This window comes from Panulirus ornatus, chromosome 19, assembly GCF_036320965.1.
Source record: "Panulirus ornatus isolate Po-2019 chromosome 19, ASM3632096v1, whole genome shotgun sequence".
NCBI classification, from domain to species: domain Eukaryota; kingdom Metazoa; phylum Arthropoda; class Malacostraca; order Decapoda; family Palinuridae; genus Panulirus; species Panulirus ornatus.
The window spans coordinates 8,156,126-8,183,244 of record NC_092242.1 but is presented as its reverse complement, the minus strand read 5'-3'; the positions used below and the strand labels follow the sequence as shown (position 1 = coordinate 8,183,244).

The 27,119-nt window shown below is 42.0% G+C and overlaps 1 protein-coding gene across 28 annotated transcripts in view; it reads right to left on the bottom strand.

The window, feature by feature from the left end:
* The window catches only part of LOC139755367 (uncharacterized), an 876,210-nt gene that overhangs the window by 230,757 nt on the left and 618,334 nt on the right, over positions 1-27,119 (bottom strand). For 19 of the 28 annotated variants that reach the window (XM_071673553.1, XM_071673567.1, XM_071673560.1 and 16 more), the window contains 2 exons: positions 19,338-19,520; positions 13,000-13,366 (listed from right to left, as the gene is read on the bottom strand). In XM_071673553.1, coding sequence (XP_071529654.1) covers positions 13,000-13,366; positions 19,338-19,520 — 550 coding nt within the window. The remainder of the gene's footprint in view (positions 1-12,999; positions 13,367-19,337; positions 19,521-27,119) is intronic. The other 9 variants (XM_071673568.1, XM_071673578.1, XM_071673579.1 and 6 more) reach the window with 2 other exon arrangements.

The window sequence follows — 27,119 nt, the reverse complement described above, 5'->3', positions numbered from 1 at the left end:
ATTCCACTGCAATACCATCCAAACCTGCTGCCTTGCCGGCTTTCATCTTCCGCAAAGCTTTTACTACCTCTTCTCTGTTTACCAAATCATTTTCCCTAACCCTCTCACTTTGCACACCACCTCGACCAAAACACCCTATATCTGCCACTCTATCATCAAACACATTCAACAAACCTTCAAAATACTCACTCCATCTCCTTCTCACATCACCACTACTTGTTATCACCTCCCCATTTGCGCCCTTCACTGAAGTTCCCATTTGCTCCCTTGTCTTACGCACTTTATTTACCTCCTTCCAGAACATCTTTTTATTCTCCCTAAAATTCAATGATACTCTCTCACCCCAACTCTCATTTGCCCTTTTTTTCACCTCTTGCACCTTTCTCTATATATATATCTTTTTCTTTCAAACTATTCGCCATTTCCCGCATTAGTGAGGTAGCATTAAGAACAGAGGACTGGGCCTTTGAGGGACTACCCTCACCTGGCCCAATTCTCTGTTCCTTCTTTTGGAAAAAAAAAAAAAGTATCATTAAATTTTAGGGAGAATAAAAAGATGTTCTAGAAGGAGGTAAATAAAGTGCGTACGACAAGGGAGCAAATGGGAACTTCAGTGAAGGGCGCAAATGGGGAGGTGATAACAAGTAGTGGTGATGTGAGAAGGAGATGGAGTGAGTATTTTGAAGGTTTGTTGAATGTGTTTGATGATAGAGTGGCAGATATAGGGTGTTTTGGTCGAGGTGGTGTGCAAAGTGAGAGGGTTAGGGAAAATGATTTGGTAAACAGAGAAGAGGTAGTAAAAGCTTTGCGGAAGATGAAAGCCGGCAAGGCAGCAGGTTTGGATGGTATTGCAGTGGAATTTATTAAAAAAGGGGGTGACTGTATTATTGACTGGTTGGTAAGGTTATTTAATGTATGTATGACTCATGGTGAGGTGCCTGAGGATTGGCGGAATGCATGCATAGTGCCATTGTACAAAGGCAAAGGGGATAAGAGTGAGTGCTCAAATTACAGAGGTATAAGTTTGTTGAGTATTCCTGGTAAATTATATGGGAGGGTATTGATTGAGAGGGTGAAGGCATGTACAGAGCATCAGATTGGGGAAGAGCAGTGTGGTTTCAGAAGTGGTACAGGATGTGTGGATCAGGTGTTTGCTTTGAAGAATGTATGTGAGAAATACTTAGAAAAGCAAATGGATTTGTATGTAGCATTTATGGATCTGGAGAAGGCATATGATAGAGTTGATAGAGATGCTCTGTGGAAGGTATTAAGAATATATGGTGTGGGAGGCAAGTTGTTAGAAGCAGTGAAAAGTTTTTATCGAGGATGTAAGGCATGTGTACAACATGTAGGAAGAGAGGAAAGTGATTGGTTCTCAGTGAATGTAGGTTTGTGGCAGGGGTGTGTGATGTCTCCATGGTTGTTTAATTTGTTTATGGATGGAGTTGTTAGGGAGGTGAATGCAAGAGTTTTGGAAAGAGGGGCAAGTATGAAGTCTGTTGGGGATGAGAGAGCTTGGGAAGTGAATCAGTTGTTGTTCGCTGATGATACAGCGCTGGTGGCTGATTCATGTGAGAAACTGCAGAAGCTGGTGACTGAGTTTGGTAAAGTGTGTGAAAGAAGAAAGTTAAGAGTAAATGTGAATAAGAGCAAGGTTATTAGGTACAGTAGGGTTGAGGGTCAAGTCAATTGGGAGGTGAGTTTGAATGGCGAAAAACTGGAGGAAGTAAAGTGTTTTAGATATCTGGGAGTGGATCTGGCAGCGGATGGAACCAAGGAAGCGGAAGTGGATCATAGGGTGTTGGAGGGGGCGAAAATCCTGGGAGCCTTGAAGAATGTGTGGAAGTCGAGAACATTATCTCGGAAAGCAAAAATGGGTATGTTTGAAGGAATAGTGGTTCCAACAATGTTGTATGGTTGCGAGGCGTGGGCTATGGATAGAGTTGTGCGCAGGAGGATGGATGTGCTGGAAATGAGATGTTTGAGGACAATGTGTGGTGTGAGGTGGTTTGATCAAGTAAGTAACGTAAGGGTAAGAGAGATGTGTGGAAATAAAAAGAGCGTGGTTGAGAGAGCAGAAGAGGGTGTTTTGAAATGGTTTGGGCACATGGAGAGAATGAGTGAGGAAAGATTGACCAAGAGGATATATGTGTCGGAGGTGGAGGGAACGAGGAGAAGTGGGAGACCGAATTGGAGGTGGAAAGATGGAGTGAAAAAGATTTTGTGTGATCGGGGCCTGAACATGCAGGAGGGTGAAAGGAGGGCAAGGAATAGATGAATGGAATGATGTGTCATACGGGATTGACATGCTGTCAAGAGACTGAACCAGGCCATAAACATCCAGGGTAAACTGTGGAAAGGTCTGTGGATCCTGGACGTAGTTAGGGAGCTGTGGTTTTGGTGCATTACACATGACAGCTAGAGACAAGCTGAATGTGGCTTTTGTCTGTTTTCCCGGCACTACCTTGCTGAAGATGGGGAAGCGATGCTGTTTCCTGTGGAACGGGGTGGCGACAGGAATGGATGAAGGCAAGCAAGTATGAATATGTACATGTGTAAATATGTATATGTCTGTGTATATGTATATATTTTTTTTATATTTTATTATACTTTGTCGCTGTCTCCTGCGTTTGCGAGGTAGCGCAAGGAAACAGACGAAAGAAATGGCCCAACCCCCCCCATACACATGTATATACATACGTCCACACACGCAAATATACATACCTACACAGCTTTCCATGGTTTACCCCAGACGCTTCACATGCCTTGATTCAATCCACTGACAGCACGTCAACCCCGGTATACCACATCGCTCCAATTCACTCTATTCCTTGCCCTCCTTTCACCCTCCTGCATGTTCAGGCCCCGATCACACAAAATCTTTTTCACTCCATCTTTCCACCTCCAATTTGGTCTCCCTCTTCTCCTCGTTCCCTCCACCTCCGACACATATATCCTCTTGGTCAATCTTTCCTCACTCATTCTCTCCATGTGCCCAAACCACTTCAAAACACCCTCTTCTGCTCTCTCAACCACGCTCTTTTTATTTCCACACATCTCTCTTACCCTTACGTTATTCACTCGATCAAACCACCTCACACCACACATTGTCCTCAAACATCTCATTTCCAGCACATCCATCCTCCTGCACACAACTCTATCCATAGCCCACGCCTCGCAACCATACAACATTGTTGGAACCACTATTCCTTCAAACATACCCATTTTTGCTTTCCGAGATAATGTTCTTGACTTCCACACATTCTTCAAGGCCCCCAGAATTTTCGCCCCCTCCCCCACCCTATGATCCACTTCCGCTTCCATGGTTCCATCCGCTGCCAGATCCACTCCCAGATATCTAAAACACTTCACTTCCTCCAGTTTTTCTCCATTCAAACTGACCTCCCAATTGACTTGACCCTCAACCCTACTGTACCTAATAACCTTGCTCTTATTCACATTTACTCTTAACTTTCTTCTTCCACACACTTTACCAAACTCAGTCACCAGCTTCTGCAGTTTCTCACATGAATCAGCCACCAGCACTGTATCATCAGCGAACAACAACTGACTCACTTCCCAAGCTCTCTCATCCCTAACAGACTTCATACTTGCCCCTCTTTCCAAAACTCTTGCATTTACCTCCCTGACAACCCCATCCATAAACAAATTAAACAACCATGGAGACATCACACACCCCTGCTGCAAACCTACATTCACTGAGAACCAATCACTTTCCTCTCTTCCTACACGTACACATGCCTTACATCCTTGATAAAAACTTTTCACTGCTTCTAACAACTTTCCTCCCACACCATATATTCTTAATACCTTCCACAGAGCATCTCTATCAACTCTATCATATGCCTTCTCCAGATCCATAAATGCTACATACAAATCCATTTGCTTTTCTAAGTATTTCTCACATACATTCTTCAAAATAAACACCTGATCCACGCATCCTCTACCACTTCTGAAACCACACTGCTCTTCCCCAATCTGATGCTCTGTACATGCCTTCACCCTCTCAATCAATACCCTCCCATATAATTTGCCAGGAATACTCAACAAACTTATACCTCTGTAATTTGAGCACTCACTCTTATCCCCTTTGCCTTTGTACAATGGCACTATGCACGCATTCCGCCAATCCTCAGGCACCTCACCATGAGTCATACATACATTAAATAACCTTACCAACCAGTCAACAATACAGTCACCCCCTTTTTTAATAAATTCCACTGCAATACCATCCAAACCTGCTGCCTTGCCGGCTTTCATCTTCCGCAAAGCTTTTACTACCTCTTCTCTGTTTACCAAATCATTTTCCCTAACCCTCTCACTTTGCACACCACCTCGACCAAAACACCCTATATCTGCCACTCTATCATCAAACACATTCAACAAACCTTCAAAATACTCACTCCATCTCCTTCTCACATCACCACTACTTGTTATCACCTCCCCATTTGCGCCCTTCACTGAAGTTCCCATTTGCTCCCTTGTCTTACGCACTTTATTTACCTCCTTCCAGAACATCTTTTTATTCTCCCTAAAATTCAATGATACTCTCTCACCCCAACTCTCATTTGCCCTTTTTTTCACCTCTTGCACCTTTCTCTATATATATATCTTTTTCTTTCAAACTATTCGCCATTTCCCGCATTAGTGAGGTAGCATTAAGAACAGAGGACTGGGCCTTTGAGGGACTACCCTCACCTGGCCCAATTCTCTGTTCCTTCTTTTGGAAAAAAAAAAAAAAAGTATCATTAAATTTTAGGGAGAATAAAAAGATGTTCTAGAAGGAGGTAAATAAAGTGCGTAAGACAAGGGAGCAAATGGGAACTTCAGTGAAGGGCGCAAATGGGGAGGTGATAACAAGTAGTGGTGATGTGAGAAGGAGATGGAGTGAGTATTTTGAAGGTTTGTTGAATGTGTTTGATGATAGAGTGGCAGATATAGGGTGTTTTGGTCGAGGTGGTGTGCAAAGTGAGAGGGTTAGGGAAAATGATTTGGTAAACAGAGAAGAGGTAGTAAAAGCTTTGCGGAAGATGAAAGCCGGCAAGGCAGCAGGTTTGGATGGTATTGCAGTGGAATTTATTAAAAAAGGGGGTGACTGTATTATTGACTGGTTGGTAAGGTTATTTAATGTATGTATGACTCATGGTGAGGTGCCTGAGGATTGGCGGAATGCATGCATAGTGCCATTGTACAAAGGCAAAGGGGATAAGAGTGAGTGCTCAAATTACAGAGGTATAAGTTTGTTGAGTATTCCTGGTAAATTATATGGGAGGGTATTGATTGAGAGGGTGAAGGCATGTACAGAGCATCAGATTGGGGAAGAGCAGTGTGGTTTCAGAAGTGGTACAGGATGTGTGGATCAGGTGTTTGCTTTGAAGAATGTATGTGAGAAATACTTAGAAAAGCAAATGGATTTGTATGTAGCATTTATGGATCTGGAGAAGGCATATGATAGAGTTGATAGAGATGCTCTGTGGAAGGTATTAAGAATATATGGTGTGGGAGGCAAGTTGTTAGAAGCAGTGAAAAGTTTTTATCGAGGATGTAAGGCATGTGTACATGTAGGAAGAGAGGAAAGTGATTGGTTCTCAGTGAATGTAGGTTTGCGGCAGGGGTGTGTGATGTCTCCATGGTTGTTTAATTTGTTTATGGATGGAGTTGTTAGGGAGGTGAATGCAAGAGTTTTGGAAAGAGGGGCAAGTATGAAGTCTGTTGGGGATGAGAGAGCTTGGGAAGTGAATCAGTTGTTGTTCGCTGATGATACAGCGCTGGTGGCTGATTCATGTGAGAAACTGCAGAAGCTGGTGACTGAGTTTGGTAAAGTGTGTGAAAGAAGAAAGTTAAGAGTAAATGTGAATAAGAGCAAGGTTATTAGGTACAGTAGGGTTGAGGGTCAAGTCAATTGGGAGGTGAGTTTGAATGGCGAAAAACTGGAGGAAGTAAAGTGTTTTAGATATCTGGGAGTGGATCTGGCAGCGGATGGAACCAAGGAAGCGGAAGTGGATCATAGGGTGTTGGAGGGGGCGAAAATCCTGGGAGCCTTGAAGAATGTGTGGAAGTCGAGAACATTATCTCGGAAAGCAAAAATGGGTATGTTTGAAGGAATAGTGGTTCCAACAATGTTGTATGGTTGCGAGGCGTGGGCTATGGATAGAGTTGTGCGCAGGAGGATGGATGTGCTGGAAATGAGATGTTTGAGGACAATGTGTGGTGTGAGGTGGTTTGATCAAGTAAGTAACGTAAGGGTAAGAGAGATGTGTGGAAATAAAAAGAGCGTGGTTGAGAGAGCAGAAGAGGGTGTTTTGAAATGGTTTGGGCACATGGAGAGAATGAGTAAGGAAAGATTGACCAAGAGGATATATGTGTCGGAGGTGGAGGGAACGAGGAGAAGTGGGAGACCGAATTGGAGGTGGAAAGATGGAGTGAAAAAGATTTTGTGTGATCGGGGCCTGAACATGCAGGAGGGTGAAAGGAGGGCAAGGAATAGAGTGAATTGGAGCGATGTGGTATACCGGGGTTGACGTGCTGTCAGTGGATTGAATCAAAGCATGTGAGGCGTCTGGGGTAAACCATGGAAAGCTGTGTAGGTATGTATATTTGCGTGTGTGGACGTATGTATATACATGTGTATGGGGGTGGGTTGGGCCATTTCTTTCGTCTGTTTCCTTGCGCTACCTCGCAAACGCGGGAGACAGCGACAAAGCAAAGAAAAAAAAAAGTATGTATATGTGTATAAGTTGATATGTATATGTAAGTGTATGTATATGTGCTTGCATGGGCATTTATGTATATATATGTGTATATGAAAGGATGGGCCATTCTTCATTTGTTTCCTGGTGCTACCTTGCTGATGCAGGAAACAGCGATTAAGTATAATAAACATAAACATTATCTATTTTCATATTTTTCATTATACTTAACTGCCATCTCACACATTAGCAAGGTAGTGTAAGGAAACAGATATGGAATGGCCTGACCCACCCACATACACATGCATATACATAAATGCCCACACATGCAAATATACATACATATACATTTCAGCGATACATACATATGCATACACAGACATATACATATATACACATGTACATAATCATACTTGCTGCCTTCATCCATTTCCATTGCCACCCCACCACACAAGAAATGGCATCCTCCCACCCCTCCTGTAAGGCAGTGCCAGGAACAGACAAAAAAGGCCACATTCATTCAAACTCAGTCTCTAGCTGTCATGTGTAATGCACCAAAACCACAGCTCCCTTTCCAAATCCCGGCCCGACGGACCTTTCCATGGTTTACCCCAGACGCTTCATATGCCCTGGTTTAATCCACTGACAGCACGTCGACCCTGGTGTACCACATCCTTCCAATTCACTCAATTCCTTGCATGCCTTTCATCCTCCTGTATGTTTAGGCCCCAATCACTCAAAACCTTTTTCACTCCATCCTTCCACCTCCAATTTGGTCTCCCGCTTCTCCTTCCCTCCACCTCTGACACATAAATCGTTTTGTCAATTTTTCCTCACTCATTCTCTCCATGTGACCAAACCATTTCAACACACCCTCTTCTGCTCTCTCAACCACACTCTTTTTATTACCACACATCTCTCTTACCCTTTCAGTACTTACTCAATCAAACCACCTCACACCACATATTGTCCTCAAACATTTCATTTCCAACACATGCACCCTCCTCTGCACAGCCCTATCTATAGCCCATGCCTTCCAACCAAATAACATCGTTGGAACAACTATTCCTTCAAAGATACCCATATTTGCTCTCTTAAGATAATGTTCTTGCCTTCCACAAATTCTTCAATGCTCCCTCCCCCACTGTGACACTTCCATGGTCCCATCCGCTGCTAAGTCCACTCCCAGATTTCTATATCTTTTTATTTTTTTTTATTATACTTTGTTGCTGTTTCTCATGTTAGCGAGGTAGCGCAAGGAAACAAAGGAAAGAATGGCCCACCCACCCACATACACATGTACATACATACAGTCCACACATGCACTTATACATACCTATACATTTCAACGTATACATATATATACATGCACAGACATATACATATATACACATTTACATAATTCATACTTGCTGCCTATATTAATTCCTGTTGCCACCCTGCCACACATGAAATAACAACCCCCTCCCCCCACACGCGCGCGAGGTAGCGCTGGGAAAAGACAACAAGGCCACATTTGTTCACACACAGTCTCTAGCTGTCATGTATAATGCACCGAAACCACAGCTCCCTTTCCACATCCAGGCCCCACAAAACTTTCCACAGTTTACCCCAGACACTTCACATGCCCTGGTTCAATCCATTGACAGCACATCGATCCCGGTAAACCACATCGTTCCAATTTACTCTATTCCTTGCACACCTTTCACCCTCCTGCATGTTCAGGCCCCGCTTGCTCAATATCTTTTTCACTTCATCTTTCCACTGCCAGTTTTTTCCATACATGTTCACCATTTCCAGCATTAGCGAGGTATCATTAAGAACAGAGGACAGAACCTAAGAGGGAAAATCCTCACTTGGCTCCCTTCTCTGTTCCTTCTTTTGGAAAATCAAAGACTAGAGGGGAGGATTTCCAGCCCCCATAGGTGTTACCAGGTTCCACCTGCCTGAGGTAACACAATAAGTCAAGTCAACTTTAAGTCAAAAAATTTCTTACTTCCAATAAGTCTACATTCCCCTGCCACTTCCAAACTTTGGGGTGCAGGAGGCTGCAGGCCTCATTAGCTCAGATCCACTCTCTAGCTGTCATGTATATAATGAAACCACAGCTCCCTATCCACAACCATGGGTGCTAACAGACTCAACCTGGAAGTGGTTATGCCAATGTGAAAAGTCATTTTCAACAAAACTGTATCACCATTAATGGGGGAAAAAAATGTCTCATGAATGAGCTTTTGACAATAGAAAAGTTCATTACTTCTGGGCTTCTGAGTGGAATCCAGCCTTATTGCCACAAGAGCCCCATAAAATGGGCTCTAGAGATTTAATGTAATGATAAATGAATATGTAACACATCATAGATAAAAGAGTATATCTTATGATAGAAAAACATATCCTCAAGACTAAAATCATTATTTCAGATCAATCTTAATTTCTTATTGGTAAATGTTACATGACTTCTACAACCAATGCAGTTGTTAATAGCAAGAGAAGAAGGTGAAAGTAAATGTAGTTTTGACAGATGGCAGATATATCAAAACACCACTATTTTATCCCTAGTGTGTGTAATCATGCACTACTTATGTACAATTGTACAAGTGCTTCACAGACCACCACCAGAGCATTTCTGCCTCCTCATGTGACAATGTGTGCTGTATGTATTTTCTTACTTGTTCCAGGGTGGGATGGCTGGTATAAGTGGGCGGAGCACCTCTCTATCTACTATCACAATGGGCTTAATTACAGTTCATTAACTTACTTCTAATTAATATAACAGAAAAACTTATCAATAACTAATGGAGCAGGCTCTTTTATATTTCTCAAGATTTTCCATTCATATAACTTAAAACAATTTCTTGGATTATCCTAAATACTTGGACTTACTACTGGGTATGGAACACACATCCTATGTAAAGAAATAATTCAACTATAGATGTACAAATAATGTATGCTCCCAGTACATTTGATGGTGTTTAATGCCTTTATTCATAAAAAGGCTGCATAGTAATCTATATTACTAAAATCAATATATATATATATATATATATATATATATATATATATATATATATATATATATATATATATATATATCTATATATATATATATATATATATATATATATATATATATATATATATATATATATATATATATAACTAATCTAGTGAAAAAATCTAAGTAAGTAAAAAATTAACAATTATTCATTTTGATGTTGATGTGATGTTAGTGAATATATTCTTACTAAAAAGATAATCTATGGTACTCTAACATTCTAAATGCTTATCAATCACTGTATTCAACCAGTTGATCTTGATATGAAAATTATCTACCTTAATACACAATACTAAATATGTCATTCAGTCCTTCAACAGTCTATTACACCTTTGTGACCATAGTGACAATTGCATTACATGCAAACTTTTAACCGATTTCATCAAATTATGACATAAAAGTCATAATCAACAGCAAAGTGCCAACTAGTCTCAGGACACTCAATATTTCCTTGTTTCTGTTTGCGCAGATAGTTTCAACATGATTTCACTACTTGGTCCGAAAAATCACGAAGCCTGGAAATATTGCTTAATACTCTACCATGGTGAATTATACTTTCTACAGTAAATACAGTTCTGTCTTTATCATAATAGGAAATATATCAGCCTTGCAATAAGACCTTAAATAGGCACTGTATTATCTGTGACAAGATCAAAAAGCATCAGATGAAATAAAGTAACTCATTCTCAGTGATAACGATGCAAACTTCACATCAGAAAAAGTGCTAATTAAAATAAATTCAGCACAGTTCCACATGATGTTCATTACTGTATATAACTTTAATCAGCATCTCAGCACATACTGTACCATAACACAGTACACTGTAACTAATGAAAGAGAGAGGACTAATTCTAGTTTAAGGTTCCTTCTCAAAACCTGCATACAATTGAATACATAGCATGTCCCTTTTTCCTTACCTATTTAGAGTGAATCTCTAGATCAACTTATGCTTGAAGATAAAATGATAACATTTACCTCAACACTTCACCCTTACTTTTCAATAACGAACTTCATAAACAAATGCCTGATCACAAATGTTAAGTCTTCAAAAGAGAGCAAAAATGTTGACAGTAAACAGTTCTTCGAGAGATGTAGGGATAGAGTAACGAGAAGACATAACGTGAGGAATGCTGAAAAATACTTTTATAAGAGTAGCAAAAGCATGGAACAAAATGACTGAGGAAATGGTTAATCCTGACAACATACATAAATTTAAGAGATCATATGATATTAGAAAATGTTCAAGAGATGGGGGCTCCATGAATGTAAAACTCCCTCCCAGTACAGTCAACTCAGGATCAAACCTGCACAGGTTCAAATCCTGATTAGATAAACCAGTCCACAGTCCACCCAATGGTTATCCTTCCTGAGAGGCTGGTTATCAAAATGTGTCCCTAGCATGGGCTACGCGTGTGGGTGTGTGTGTGTGTGTGTGCACACATTATACAGAAGTAAATACATGGAACATATATACAAGGTTATGAGATGGGGCAACAAGAGCAAAAAACTCTCCTCCTTTAACACAGAACAAGTAATCGCACACACACACAAAAGCTTTGGATTATCCCTCTGCCTTGTCCACACTTTTCTTTTGAAAGATTTCCTGTTCCTTATTCATTCTCTGGCTTTGCTAATTTCTTGCTCTCTTACACCTACTAATTGCTTTCTGACTACCTCATCTCTCCCATCAGATGACATCTGCCATCCAATTTGATATCAATCTCTTTTCTATTTTCCCTGCCAACCTTTTTAACCTCTGATCCAGCTTATCACTTTTCATTAATTTCTCCAACCTTACAGTCTCTGTAGTAGACTCATTATTTCTTCCCCTAGTCTCCTTTCTTATAACTGATTAACACTGTTCCTGTTACCTTTACTTATCTAATTCCATTTTTACTTTAGATTCAAATTAAAAAACAAAACTTGCCTAGCTTGGCTGTGTGTATTTGATATTAGGAATAGCCTTGCTAGACTAAATTTTCTTGCCTTGGCTTATGGTCCCCATATGAGTGGTTCATGCTGTGCTAAAAGTTATATGTTGTTCCTCACAGTCATCTAATAATACTAGTTAGTTGTCTTACTGGCCAGAATACAATTATTTACAGTTCTCTAGTTTACTGACATGGGAATGCTCTTCACATCTAACTGGAGTTTTATGGTCCTCATACCCTTATCACTGTAAAATATTTTATCTAAGAGATGTTTCCATGAATAACAGTTGGTTTTCTTCTTGGTACAAAATAAAATCTATCCAGACAAAATACTCTTTGAAGCTGGCTGGTCAAATCAGTGGGCAAAGTTGCCAATAACCAATAAATACTTTCCATTCCTTCAGTTACTGTTGCACTCCTCTACAGAATTTCTTGCCTAATTTCTTTACTAGCATATTGCCACTCATCTATAATATCTTCTAGTTTAGATATGCTTTACAAACACCAACATACAAAACATTAGTTTACTGAGCTTGGCATCACTCCTTACATCCAATTTATATCTGATTTTTCCACTATTACTGCTATTTTACTGCTCAATCTGACATAGTGAAGTTATATTTGAGAAATATTTAATTTAGGAGCCCCATTACACACCACTCCTTTTCCTAACTTTAACAACCAGGCCTGGAAAGCTGTAGTCTTTCTAATCAGCAAAAAATGTTGCTGCTTCTGGATGGTGTGTATCTTTATCTAACTGTATTGTATTGGGGGGAAGTTTTACATTCATGGAGTCCCATCTCTTGAACACTCTCTATCATACGACTTCATAAATTTCTGTATGTTGCATGCGATGAACATATTTTCAGTCATTCTATTACATTCATTCATCACATTTACACCATAAAAGTACTTCCTCACGACTATTTTACAAGTTTCTTGCTTAATTTCAAGTTATGTCCTCAAGTTGTTCTATTCTCTGGTTGCCTGTGCGGGAGTAATCGATGCTAGATCTTTTTAGATTTTTTTATAAGAGCAATCATCAGATTTTCTTTAATCATATCTGCATTAATCACAGATTGGCTATAAATAGTTGAACATGGTAAATGAACAAAACAGAGAGCTCTTTTCATATTGCTGATTTTAAGTTGATCCAGAGAACCTAAGGATACCTACATACCTAAGACAAGACATTTGTGACTATCAACAATGCCAAAAACACTTTCCACCTTATTTCTCCTCCACAACAGCCCCTAACCATGTATGGGCAGAAGCCCTTGTGTGTGCATGTGCCCATGTGTACCTTTGGAGTGTCGCCATGCTACTCCGTCAGAGGGCGTGCGGCGGTGGCCCCGGTGCCAGTGTTGGGTTGGTGCAGCAGCGTCGGGGCGGGATGGTGCCTGGTCGTGCTGGCCCTCCTGGTTACCACCCTGCTGCTGAGTGTTGCCGACTGTCTCAGGGCCACCAGCTGCCCCTTCTCCTACCTCCGGCCCAGCTCCTCCACCGTGAATGCGACCCATCGACTTGGACTTACGCGGCGTACGTGGTAGCTGCTGATCTGTAGCAGGCTGGGGATCACAAGCAGTAGCAGCACTTCCTCCTGTGGCTCCTGATGCTCCCCCGGCCACACCGTTGACGCTCACCTGATTCTTTGTGGACTGCGGTGGTGGCTGCAAAAGAAACATCATAAATGCCAACTTTCATCCATAATATGCTGTACAGTCCACTTTCTGATGGATCATAATATCATAAACTGTGGAATAATTAATTCTAATCAGTGATATGTTAACTTTTCACGTACAGGCATCATCTATTAATGATTTTTTACACAGATTATACTGATCTTGTAATCACTCTACTTTCAAAATATTACAAGAAACAGAAACAAATGAGGATACAAATACTAACTTCACCACTTCAGCACGGGGGATATTCCTACTTCAGACAAGCCAGTAACAGAGTACATATTTTCATATAAAACACTCTGCACCAAAAGCAATTATGCTAGCATGTGACAACAACCACAATTTTTAATCAACTCAAGTTTCTATATATTCAAGATCCTGGATACGTCAAATTACTGAATGCAATTTTTCATTAATGCTTTAGTTAAGTCATCCACAGGACACTATTTTTTTTTTTTATGCATATCTAATCATTACTGACCAGGGGAAATATATAAAAACCTTCATTCCACATGGACTAGCTGGGCAAGAAATTCCAAAGTATAATGTAATTTTTGCATATCAAATAAGCTTTAAATCTAAATGACAGAAAGAATCTAATCCAGTGGTATGGGCTGTGTGTGCTGGTATGATGAAAGTATGGGCAGTCCACCTGAACCTACTTAGCAAAAATGGGCTGTCCACTTGATCCTACTCAGCAAATAACTTCATGTCAAAATGAACAAAAGAGGCTGACTGAATGATCTCCTGCTTTAGGCAGTCAGTTTACTACATATAAGTTGATGATGCATTTCATTATTCAAAAGTAGACATCAAAGTCAGTTGTTCTTTGATTCCATGAACTAAAAACATCCTAATGTCCATTTCATGTGAGAATGTGAAACTCAAAATAAACTTCTCTTCCTAGATATCAATGCTTACAGAAAGAACAACAGTTCTCCAATATCCATTTAAAAGAAACCAACACACACAGGCCTTACCACTACGGTGGATTCTTTCCTGTCATTAAAATCTAAAGCTAATCTACTATCTACATTGACTGATGTTAGATTTTTTGAGAATATGTTTATGTAAAATTAATTTCTTTTGCATTTTACTGAAAGTACACAAAGGAATTTATAGATATTATCTTTATCAAAAAAGTCCCTAAAATCATTGAACCAAAGAGTACATTCTATGTAATATTACAATACATGGGTCGTGTTAGTTGCTCTTTCACAAGGAAACTTGCAAATTACTGAAGCCAATTACTTCACCATTGATTTCAGGATAGTATTTACTTCTAATACTACAGGCAGCCTCTTCAAATGTAAAGAAAAAAATTTCAATTCCTTTACATTTATCTGTAGTGTACAAACATTCATGTAGCATCTTTGGGGTAGCTTATTAATAAGATAATATGCAATCTTTCCATGCCATTTGATGAACATCATGGGCTTTCATTAAGAATACGCATGGGACTGAAGAAATCCAAGAACTCCTAAATTAGACAGCAATCAGAGAAACAAAGACCTATTGTACAACCAAGTGATTCAAAATTTTGGACTCTGAAAACTGTAATCTGGACTTATGCTTTCTGTAGAGTTTGTGGATATCAAGATAGACACCAAATCTAAATGATTGTCTTCTACCAAAACCAAATCACTGAGTGAAGGTTTCCCTTAAGTTTTCAAGTTTTTCTTTTCAACCAACAGTTTGCAGAGAGCCAGCGTTTTGAAGCCATGACACCAGGATGGTTATTTTCTGTTTGTGTTTTGGACTTTCGACAGTATTTTACTCCATTATTTGTATCAATTTCATATTGCAATGTTGTTCAAATTTAAGGAGCTCAGACTATTTTTTTTCCATACATATACCCCCCCACCTTTGAGTTACATCTTGAGAAAATCACTCAAATATTTACCAATTGCCTATTTACAATAACTGTTGCTTACCTTAATAGATTTGAGTCTTGTTTGCACATAAATTGTTTCTAGCTAGGTTCCTAACGAGCTTTGTAGGATTTTGAAGCTCACTGACAATGGAACAAAAATCTACTGAAACGTATAAAAATCTTCTGAAACATCGAGTATGAATAAAAGATGTATACTGATTCAGCATCGGTGTACTTTTCATACTGAAATTCCACTTCCCAGTACGATATTCAAACAGCTGAGAACATTTATATACCCATTTACATAGATACATTTCTATGCTTGTTTGTTGTTTCCAGCATTATTAGCTAGGTAGCTTGATGAACAAAAGAATCAAAACTTATCTGCTCTCATCAACTCTAACCTAAACCATAGCCTTTCTATCCACAGCCAAGTTCCATATACCTTTCCATGGTTTCCCCATACTACTTCATATGCCCTGCTTTAGCTCACTAAATCTCTCAACCTCCAGCACTTCCAGGCCCCTGCAAATCTGAACATCTTTCACTCAATCTTATTCTTTGTTTCACCCCCTCCTTGTTCCTCTCACTTCCAATGAATGTACATGTTCTTTAATGAGTCCCTCCTCACTCTCAATGTTCATACGTCCAAATAATTTCTGCACACCTTCCTCAGCTCTCTCAAACGTAATTCACTTTACCAAACTTCTATCAAACAATGTTATTTCTTGCTGGATCATCCTCCCTCACACCACATATTGTTTTAGGCACTTCATTTCCCGCATATCCATATTACTACCATATATTTGCATTTACGGCCCACAACTCTCATTCATGCAGCATAGGTGGGACGTCAACTTTATCCATCTTTGCCCTGAAAAACACTGACCTTCTTCAATGGACCAAGGACCTCTGCCTTCACATCCAATCCGTAGGCTCCAGTCGGTCAATTTATGGTATCTTACACATTCTACATCTTTCAGGTTCTCTTTCAAACTCACTTAAATCAAACTCTCTCTCTCTGCTTAACCTCATTAGCTTACTTTCAGTCACATTAACCCGACTTTCTACCCTCTCACATACAGTCCCATACTCACACTCCAACTTCTGCAGTTTCAGTTTCTTACTAAAGTATGCCACCAGGAACTGCGTCATCTATAAACATCAACTGACTCATTTATGGAGCACTACCACTCGTCCCCAACTCTCACATTTACTTCCCTCACCACCTCATCCATAAACAGATGAAACATTCATAGTGAAATTACTCATCCTCCATGCAGACCTACCTTCACTTGGTACCATTCAATAAATTCTCTTCCTACACACACACACAATTATTATTGATAAAAACTGCTCGCAGTTTCTAGTTGCTTTCCTCCTACAAAAAAATACAGGATCACCGTCCACAAAGCAAATCTATCAAACCTCTCATTTGCTTTCTCTACATCCATATAGGTCAATTCGCACATGTCAGTGACGTGTCAGTGCCGCGCCCACTCAGTTCATCAGTATCAGTGATAAAAAAAAAAATATAGTTACTTTGAATTTGACTGACATAATCACACAAGACCTGGCGCAGTACGTTATATTAACCCTCTCAGTGTCAGGTGCGTATCGTAAAGTTGTATATCATCGCCAACGATATTTTTGGTATGGCTTGTGGCTTGCCTATGGTTTGTGTGGGTTTGTGAATAAGAATGAATGACGTACAACTAATTGAAGTTTAGGGATCATTGTGTTCTTTATGATTTACCGCATCCCAAATATATGGACAACAGTTTCAAACACGAGACATGAAATAGGATAGGGTAAGAATCGAAAGCAGATGGTACGTACTTTTTCGTGTAATAAGTGTTTTGATTATGTATATTTACATGTATATATTATGTATAGGCTAGGCGTGGTTCATGTGTTCATGATAATTACAGTAGAGCCTAGTCGCACTTCCTTGTCTTCACCTGATGCTCGTCCTCTTCATCCAAAATTATGGCAATCACTGCCAATTCCATGTCTGTAAAGTTTGCCACCTCGAAAATCACTGACTTCAATTCAAACTAGACGAGTATGTGTGCAATGTGCATAGGCATCACTGATGCATCACAGATTTCATCGACAATGAATGACACGGCACTGATATGTGTGAAATGACCTTAAATATAACTCAAAATTCCTCTTCTTTCTCTAAAGTATCTGACATATTCTTCAAAGCAAACACCTGATCCACATATATTCTACTACTCTTGAAACCACACTGTTCCCCTCTGAATCACCTGTGCAATTCATCCTAAAACCCTCCAAAATACCCAACTCCCCTCCTCGTACTTCCCTGTACCACATCTGTCTTTAACATCCTACACATAGAAACAATGATCTTCCTTATGAAATCCCACCTCATGTGCTCAGTACTCAATTCTTTGCAATAGTTATAGCCTTCTACCATCCAAACCACTCTATAAAAAACCTCAAACCCCCAAATAAAAAAAAAAAAAAGCTTACCCCTGTTTCACACTTAAAAACTCACAGATCCTCCACCATAAAGCATACAAAACACTAATTTAACACATACACGCTGAACTGACCCGAAATGCACTAAACAACCACCCTACTAACTCAAAGTCTTAAACACCACCCGACAAACATACACTTCATCCAAAACCACACCTACGGGGAAGAATGAGTCACTCACCCATCCCTTTAGTAGCACAAATATCAACTCAAAACTTCTCTAGACCCCCTTATTCCTGTGATGCAATTAAGCCACTTACGGCTTAATTGCCTTGAGCTCTTGCTGACACAGACACACACAACATCAATACACTCATGAACTATGGTCATGCCTGGCTTATTGAGTGCCCCGGGAGCCCTATACAAATAGAGTCTTGTGGCTGGAAGTAAGTACTCTATGTGTGTGTGTGTGTGTGTGTGTGTGTGTGTGTGTATCTATAATAATCCCAGGACCAATGTCTTTGCAAGAGTCCTGAAGTCACGCAGAACCTTTCTAAACGTCCCTGCAGCCCAATGCTGTAATATTTCCAGACGTAGGAAAATGCAAACTTCCTTGAAGAAGAAGTTCTTCAATACGACTGTGTACACCCAATAATCCACCTTTAAAAAGGTGACTTTTCACTCGCAGTGATACCTCTTGCAGGATTAGGTTGGTGATGGTTTTATTTAAGGTTTGAATTTGTTTTCCTATATGTAATGACGACGAGCGCTTCTGTTTTATGAAGTGTGCAAACGTGTGGGAACAAGTCTGGGATATATTTCTTTCTACGTCCTTGTCGTGTGTGCTTTTTGCTGGATCGGTTGATGTTGAAGTGCTTCCACGTCCTGGGTGAAGTCTGCTTTAGTGTAGTTTGTGTGTCTTTACACTGGGTGTAGGTTGGTGGGTCAGGTGGTCAGAGACAAGTCCGTGCAGCTTGCTCCAAGTGTGAGCAGCGCTGACGGGTGTACAGTCTCGCAAGAGAACTTTTCGCTTCCAAGAAGCCCATCCTGTCCCAACAACTAAATGTAACGCAGACATTGAGCTGTAGGAACACTTGTAAAAAGGGTTCTGTAGTAATAAATGTGTATCACGTGGGAAATAGCAAACATGTACAAACGATTATATATATATATATATATATATATATATATATATATATATATATATATATATATATATATATATACGGACATATGTATACAACGACTGCATTTATTTTTTCAGATAACAGAAAGAAGGGCGTACATCATTGTTAAATGCAACGTACTACCTATAGCATTGATTTGCTGCTGATACATTTGAAACAAAACTTTTAAAAGACGTAAACGTTCTTGTTTACATCAGGGCACTAAAATACAAGCTCACACTAAGATATATTAAACAGGACAAATAGTAACCAGGTCTACTTTCTACAATGTTCTCTAGCAGCCCCGGGAAGAGGAAGCTCCCGGTGGGATGGAAGCCCTCAGGAGAGATATCTACTACCCAAGGAGACGGAGCCTGTAATGGCCGACATTCCAGCTCTCCCAGGTCAAAAATTCTCTGCTTTCTCATTAGCCAAGCCGGGGAGGACCATCCTGGGAATAAAGCATTACCTTTTCCACCTCCAGGAGTGGGGCGGCCTCAGGGCCCCTGGCGGAGGTTGTCCTCCTGACCCAGGCGAACTGGGTCTTGTACTCTGACACAAGAAAACTATCATCATCTAGGTCTCTGCCTAGGGGCCCCTCGGAACGACTGCGGTGCGACGGCTGTAGGAAGCGGCGGCTGCGTTCCTCCGACTGTAAGGAAAGGTGAGCTGAGGCCCCGAGAAGCCGACACGCACACACGCAAAACTAAAAGTAACTACATACATCATTAGTGGCAGCAGTGAAATACCGTGCAGCAGCTGGTGTTTTCAGTGGTGGTAACAAGTTGTGGTGGGACAGATGGTGAGGAAACATTAAGATAAAGGCTGCTCAAGTGTATCTGGCCGTTTATGCAGAGGGGAAGAGAACAGACCATGTGACCTATAGAGGTGAAGGGAAGATTCTGTGTCACCGGCAGCCTCGTCTGGAATAATTTGTGATGGCTATGGTGACGGTTCTACTGTACAGCAGTGACAAAGACAGGCATGTTAAGACATTTGTGGACATGGTGGTAACAAACTTCATGGTGCATACTGTGTACAGACGGCTAAGAACAAGGAGTTAAAAACAATGGTACAAGAGTTAGCGAGGGTGCCAACACTGGTTCACAGATGTTTTAATATGACCCGCAACACTGGCGTGATCAGAAGTAACTGTAGACAACAGTTCGGACTAGTGGCAGTACTGGTGAGAGAAATGCGTTGTTAAGGAAATGAGGCTGAAAATCCTGAGAATGGTCAGAGATAGGCGACAAGGGTGAAGATGGCTTGTAGCTAGAAATACTGGCATTCAAAAATCAGGAAGAAATTCAAGGCATTATTTTTTTTCTTCTGAGAAACTACGGTTTGTAATCACTCCTCATTCTATTCTGATTTATCTTTCAGGTACAAAGAACACCACCGTTTCCTTGTGTGCTAGCCATCCAAGTGTGTACATCTGGGTCTTTTGTATGTGTTGATATCAAGATGACATGATTATATTGAAATCAGGAAAATTATAAATAGATAAGAATTAGGGTAAAGGTCCTCTTGGAGTCTACTACTGTTTCAAGAAGCTGTTCAATGAGTGTGTCCAACTCCAGTTTCAATAAGTGTGTCCAAAGACAGTTAAAAGTGCAACTCTGATGTAGAAGTACACTTTCTATACCATACATTGTCAGTGTTAGATTACCCAAACAACTGGCAAAAACCATGGCATAATGTTTCTTCTGTCCCGCAGAGTTTATAGACCATATTTAGCACATTCGAATGATAAATTTCTGAGATTTGGGGGAGGCATGAGATCTCATTTTTTTGTGAAAACTATTTTTTTTAGCTGTCTCATCTGTAAACACACCAATTATCACATAACTGGCACAATAGTTCAACAGTACACTAAATATGATCTAGTGTTATATATTTCTCTTTGTTCACATTATCTAGAAGATCACTGGAAAATAGCATATTTTATTCTACCAGGAGTTTTCATGGAAATATTTGGCAGCAATTACATGATGCCAGGGGAAAAACCTCACTGCCAGACCTGTGACTGTCATGGCAAAGACTAATACAAACTATTCAAGTATGATTCAGTTAATAACTGTGAGGTAAGTAACTGCTGCTGTTTGAAGTGAGTTTACTTTTAAGAAATTCTGACTTGGCAAGTGTACTTGAAATATTCATGATACTTCAATAATGCAATGATATGCAGTTACCATATTACACATATTACATGGAACATGTCAACATCTCAAGGTCCCACATCTCAGTTTATCATCACGACAATGCCTGCAAGACACATGCCAGGGACACAAAGTAAGCTGGGCACTGCTGAAATAAGCTTGATCTTTTCCTTTTTCCTTCAATAGCCCATGAAATTCAGTAAACAAATTCCGAAGTGATAATTTCATTTCTTTTTTTAAGCAAAGGGAATACAAATTTTGGATAAACATATAAGCTCAATCTTTTTATTTCATGATGGATCCTAATCACTAATTTGCATGGTTACTATTTTCTGATTTGAAATGTCATGGGCTGATATGACTGAAACTGACCAATAAGGCAACTGCAGCATTCCGAAGGATAAATTTAACTGACGCAGGTCAGCAGCGTCTGAGCGGCCTCGGTGAATCACATATTCCATTATCACTTCGTAGTTTTCAGGAATTTCAGACAAATATTATGGAAATCTAATTTCCACTTTCCAGACACGTGGGTCGAGAAATGCCGTGTGAGTCATGCAGGGACACTTAACGTGAAGCGTTCACAGTCTGGACGTGCATGGGCTGCCACTCTTCTCTCATTACCATTATTAATCGTTCAAGATCTCGTGAGTCCACAAGCTTTCTTAGATCTACCTCCACCACCGCCCATTTACGTTCAGCAGCAGTCAAATATTCGACACCGTTACAGGGAGTCGCTTCAGAATGCAGGTAGAATCGCTGGCACGAGACCCACTCCGCAAACTCTGCGAGAGAGCGGAGTGGAACCAAGTAAATACCCCTTCACGCTCACACCACACTCCCATCAACACTTAACTCACACACACACACACGGTTTCACGAAAGTGTGTAGAAGCAAAGATTGCGTGCAAGAGTGGGAGGTAAACTAAATGTTTAAAGAGGATTTATATCTGAGCGAGCAAAGCAGCTATCCAGCAGGGAATGTCTAAGAGAAACCAGGGGGATAATCCTCGGAATCGCGCCTGCCACAATCGTAACACGACAGTCAAGAGCAAAATAATGTAAAAAGAACAAAGATATTGACATCTCAGCCATTCCAGTAAACATGTGCCATGAAGCAAGTGAACACCAAAAAGAACAGGGAGACAAAAAATAAAGATATAAAAGAAAAAGCTGAAGCCAATGGGTAGAGCGGGGCCAGCAGCAGTCGCGGTTCACAGCCGTAAACAGCCTAGTGAAACAAGGTGTGAGGAAACGCAGCTTCTCCCGATTTTCCAGTTCGTTCTTCAGGTGTGATCTTCCATCTTGAGAGTCCTTCCATCCTTATCTACTCAGATCTTGTCTAGCATACATTAGTACTTACTGAGAGCGTGAGAACCACAGGCCCCCCTCTGTTCATATCCACTCACAGGCTCACATGAGCTGGAAATAAAGACTTACCTTTACGTTCGGTGACGTGTCAAGCCAAAGAGATCTCCTACCTTATCCACACATAACATTCAACTGATTGATACCATCCAGCCTATCATCGCTTTTAAACAAACTTGTACAACTTTTGGCCTACCACGGGAGAACGAATTCATTCACTCGACTCTATATAAAAAGTGGAGTGAACAGATATGGGCAATATGTATGTCTTATGTAAAATTTCAAATACCTTGATGTCATGACATATACATCAAGATGACAATCTGCATAGCTGGAGGAATGATCTTCATTTCTTTAAATCAAAATATGTTAATCTTATGCCACTCATTGCGAAAAGTTCTGAACAGTAGTACTTTTACATTCAAATGAATTTCTCCAGCGTTCAGTGACGCTGTACAAAAAGGATTAAAAGAAACGCACCCACTATCTTGAAACGAATCGAAAGCTCTGAAATGTATTATCAAATGATCTCCAGAGCTGGTGGGCTCCATCGCAGGTATAAACTTCCAATAACTGTCCACGTCTATAAAACTTACGCACGCGCACAACACATCTGGACCAAGGTGTGCCTGTTCTGTGCTTAAAACATCTGGTGGAGTGTAACTAAGTGTACCGTGACGGGAGGTGGTGTAACAGGTGGAGCGTACCGTGACCTGACATGGGCCAATCACCTCTGGCTGTGGTCTTATCATAGACACAGGATCGTATTATAACCGGATCCCCAGCTCATCATTAGGACACACACACACATACTGAGAACAGTTCATTTTCCCTATTCCTCCTGCTTCCTTCTGCCATACCTCACATCATAGCCACTCGCCCCTTCATTCCAAGTCCACTTAGCCTAACACACACACCCACACACACCCTTGGTAATTTCTTTCATACTGTGATCAAGGTTATATAGTATTTTGTTACTCACGCTGCCATGTTGGACAACCTATTATACATCTGGCAACTCTCGGGGATCATTGCCATGATGTCTCTTAATGAAGTAATTACCTGCGTCTCATCGAAGCGCCCGGATTCTTTTCGATTCGACAACTTTCGTAACAGATTCGCTATAGTACATCTCTTATTTTCACAAGTATGGGTGGGACTCAGTCATCTGCTGAGAACCCTACCCCCTCATCATCAATTAGCATAAATAGACGAAGACTAAACAGAATTAATGCACTAAAAATATCTCGACGAATTCTTCTTGTCTTTCAGGTGATGCTGAACATAAGGATCCCCCAACCCTCCACGAACACCGGCTAACCCGGGCCATAACACACCGCCTTCCTGAAACGAACACTCTGCTAACGACGGGATACAGCGAACCATCCAATTATTACCTGTTACTCCTCGTGACGAGATAATAGCCCCCGAAACTATTAAGTTTCTAAAGTGAAAACAGGCAACACGTCATTAACCGCGAGGGGGGCTCCTCCATAAAACTTTCAAGGTGTTAGTAACACTAGGATCCGCACCTCTCCAGCTACTTTAAAAAGACCAGCACAATACACCGTGTTCTCTCTCATTTATCGCTTGTTTACCGCCAGTGCGTCGTCGGCACATTAACCATCGGCAACGCTCCTTTGCCGTGCCGGGTTGTGTGCGAATCCCCCCCCCCCCCCCACCACCACCACAAAAAAAAAAAAAGTCTGGCAACGTAATGGAACCTAAATACCGGAGACTAGAGCCGGCACACAAGCCCCTCTTGACCTAAAACAGGGCGGAAGCAGCTCACCGGCAGGGAACACAGAGGGCAGGGCAAGGCAGGCCAGACGGAACCACGGGGAAGGTGGAGGGGAAGGAAGCGTGGGGGCTTGGGAGGGGGGGGAAGCTAGGCGGTCTGGGATCTGAAAAGAAAGGCAGGGAAGGAGACAGAGAGGGGAAAACGGCGAGGGGTAAAGAAGGCGGGGCGAGGGTCGGGTGGGTGGTGGTGAGGGGAGTGCGAGGGGGAGGTGGCGAAGGGTGGCAAGTAAGGTGAGAGGAGGAGGGGGAGGGAGGTGAGGCCGACGACCCTGGCCACACTAGTCCTCCATGATCAATATAAGCCGGAGCATCTCCTCGTACTGACTGGTCCTGGTGGTCACCGCACCGTCGCCACGTACAGACCTGGACAGTGGGGAGGAAACGTCATGGTTGAAGACCCACTGGGTGAAGGGTCCTGGTGGGTGGAGTTCTCGAAGAAGGAGGTTCTTGCAGCGAGTTAGCGTCCTCGAGGGTGAAGCGTCCCACTCTGGGGTCGTGACAAGGGTGGGGGAACAGTGTGAGAGTGGCCTATTAGGAGAGCTTGTCCTCGTGGAGGAATGCTCTAGTAAGGGGAGATCTTGGAAGGGGAGTACTTCAGTAGGGGAGGTCCTGAGAGGGGGACTTCCTGGGAGAGGACTGATCTAGGACTAGAGCTCACAGAAGGCGAACTTCAACTCCTCACAAGTCTTGCTCAGACAGAGACAACTGTACAAGAAGTCTTCCTTCATCACTGCAACTTTCTGATATGCTTCCAAACCTCCTCCAAATACGTCAGACTCTCATATGGAAATCCATGCCAAAAAAAAATCTTGAGTGTGCCACTTAAAACGGTGACTGCAGTCGCCTTCAGCCTCAGGGAACAACTTGCCAGTACATCCGCTCTCCCCACGGACATACATCTTCCTTCGTTAGTTTAACTATCTACCACAGCCAACTTACATACTTTTTTTCCCCCTCAGTTCGAGGAAGTGTAAATGTTGGATTTGATGCCTATGCACTGACTGATGATCATTAACCCAGGATCTTACCGTACACTTTCAACATATACAAAGCCATTTTTCCACACATTTCCTGCAGCCCACTCGCGCTGCTGTTACTTATACATTAAAAACGGATTTCAAGCGACGTCGCAGTCGGCGATAAAATGTTACCATTAAGGGCCTGGTTAGTATAGAGTAACCTCCTCTAACACCTACAATGCCGTGTGTGTGTTACATCAACCATCTCATCATGAGCCTCAAGGTTCCAAGACCAAATCTATACCACTATGTTGCACAGTGCGGCGGTGAGACTAATGTGTGTAATCTCTGACAATTAGAATCTAGGTGGTTATATCAAAGCTATGTTAAACTTATACACTCTAACGTGCTTCTGTAAAACATGCAGTGAAGAAATTGTAATGGTAAACTTCGGTCGTACATCAATGACCTCGCCATGTACGACAGCAAAAGGAGTCGAGTCCTGCAAGCAGCTTTGAGCACCACCCCCTCTCCTCACCCTAGATGTTCTGTTAAGGTCACCCTTCCCGAAGCCCCCCTCCACCATCCTCTCACCCAATATGACTATTAATCAAGGTCACTCCTATCCATCCTGTCACTTCTTGCCTCACCCTGAACGATTCCTCTTGTAGAAACCTCCTCTGCTTCTCGTTATTCCCCAGCTCCCAACACTTGCCCGGTTCACCTCACATAACCTCCCTCGCTTCGGGTTACCCCTCCCTTCCAGCCCTGCCACCTCCCAGCCAGCCCCAGACGACTACTAATGACGGTCATTCCAACCGCCAATCCTGACCACTTTCCACCACACTCCAGGTGATGTCCCCTGCAGCCCCGGCCACCTCCCTCCGCACCAGTGCCAACCAGTGGGAGGGAGGCTCCATCTCCCCAGAGGTAAGGTAGGCGGGCCGTCTGGCTCAGATGAAAAGAACGAGTCTTGGCTGAATGGCTTCTGCGGGGCCCAACTGCAGCTGAGAGGGGTAGGAATGCCTTCATCTACTGATGGATCCCGCTATATCTGCCGTTTTAAAAGCCCATCTGACCGGGGAAAGGGGTCTGGTAATCCCCATCTAAAAAAATCGAGTAGGAATTCATGGGAATGAAGTGAGTAAAGTGGAATCATACTGTTCAGTGTGGCGGGCGGCGACCATCTGCTGGTGTTCAGTCAGTCCTTGGCCTGTTGTGTACAACGGCCTCCGTAGCCGGCCAGTCCGGACGCCACACTGGTCGTGCCGACGACACACTTCATCCTTACTAATATACCCTTGGCCACGACCCGTGCGACCCTTGGGTAAGACGGTACGACCCTTGATCTCTATTTTCCGGTAAATGAAGTCAAGGAAGGCGGTGCGGCAGTGGGTGGTTGAGATCTTAACGTAACCAATATGCTGAGGGTCTATGGAACTTGCAGTGTAGGTAAGACGGTACGACCCTTGGGTAAGACGGTACGACCCTTGGGTAAGAAGGTACGGCCCTTGGGTAAGACGCTACGGCCCTTGGGTAAGAAGGTACGACCCATGGGTAAGACGGTACGACCCGTGGGTAGGATGGCATGACCCCCTGACCTAACTCTTCAAGACTGACCAATCGTTCAAGCCATCTTACCACACCCCTGCACTGTCAGTTCAAGTGAAGTCTCTAGGCAATTCATGAAGCCATGTAATACGTTCGCGAGCTATTACTTTTTTTTTCTCTCTCTCTCTCTCTCTCCCTCCCTCTGCCTGACGCCACAGACAGTTCGATGGGCGGCAGTGCCGTACATCGCCACCCCGCCCACCCAGGATTGGTCGGGGGCCTCGGTCATATTGGCCAATCATGGTGAGTGCCGCCCGGAGGCTCCCGCGTACATAGATTCCAGATCCGGGTGCCATGAACGCCAGGAGATCGACGTGGAGTGCCAAGCAAAAACAAATAAGATGATAAAATAAA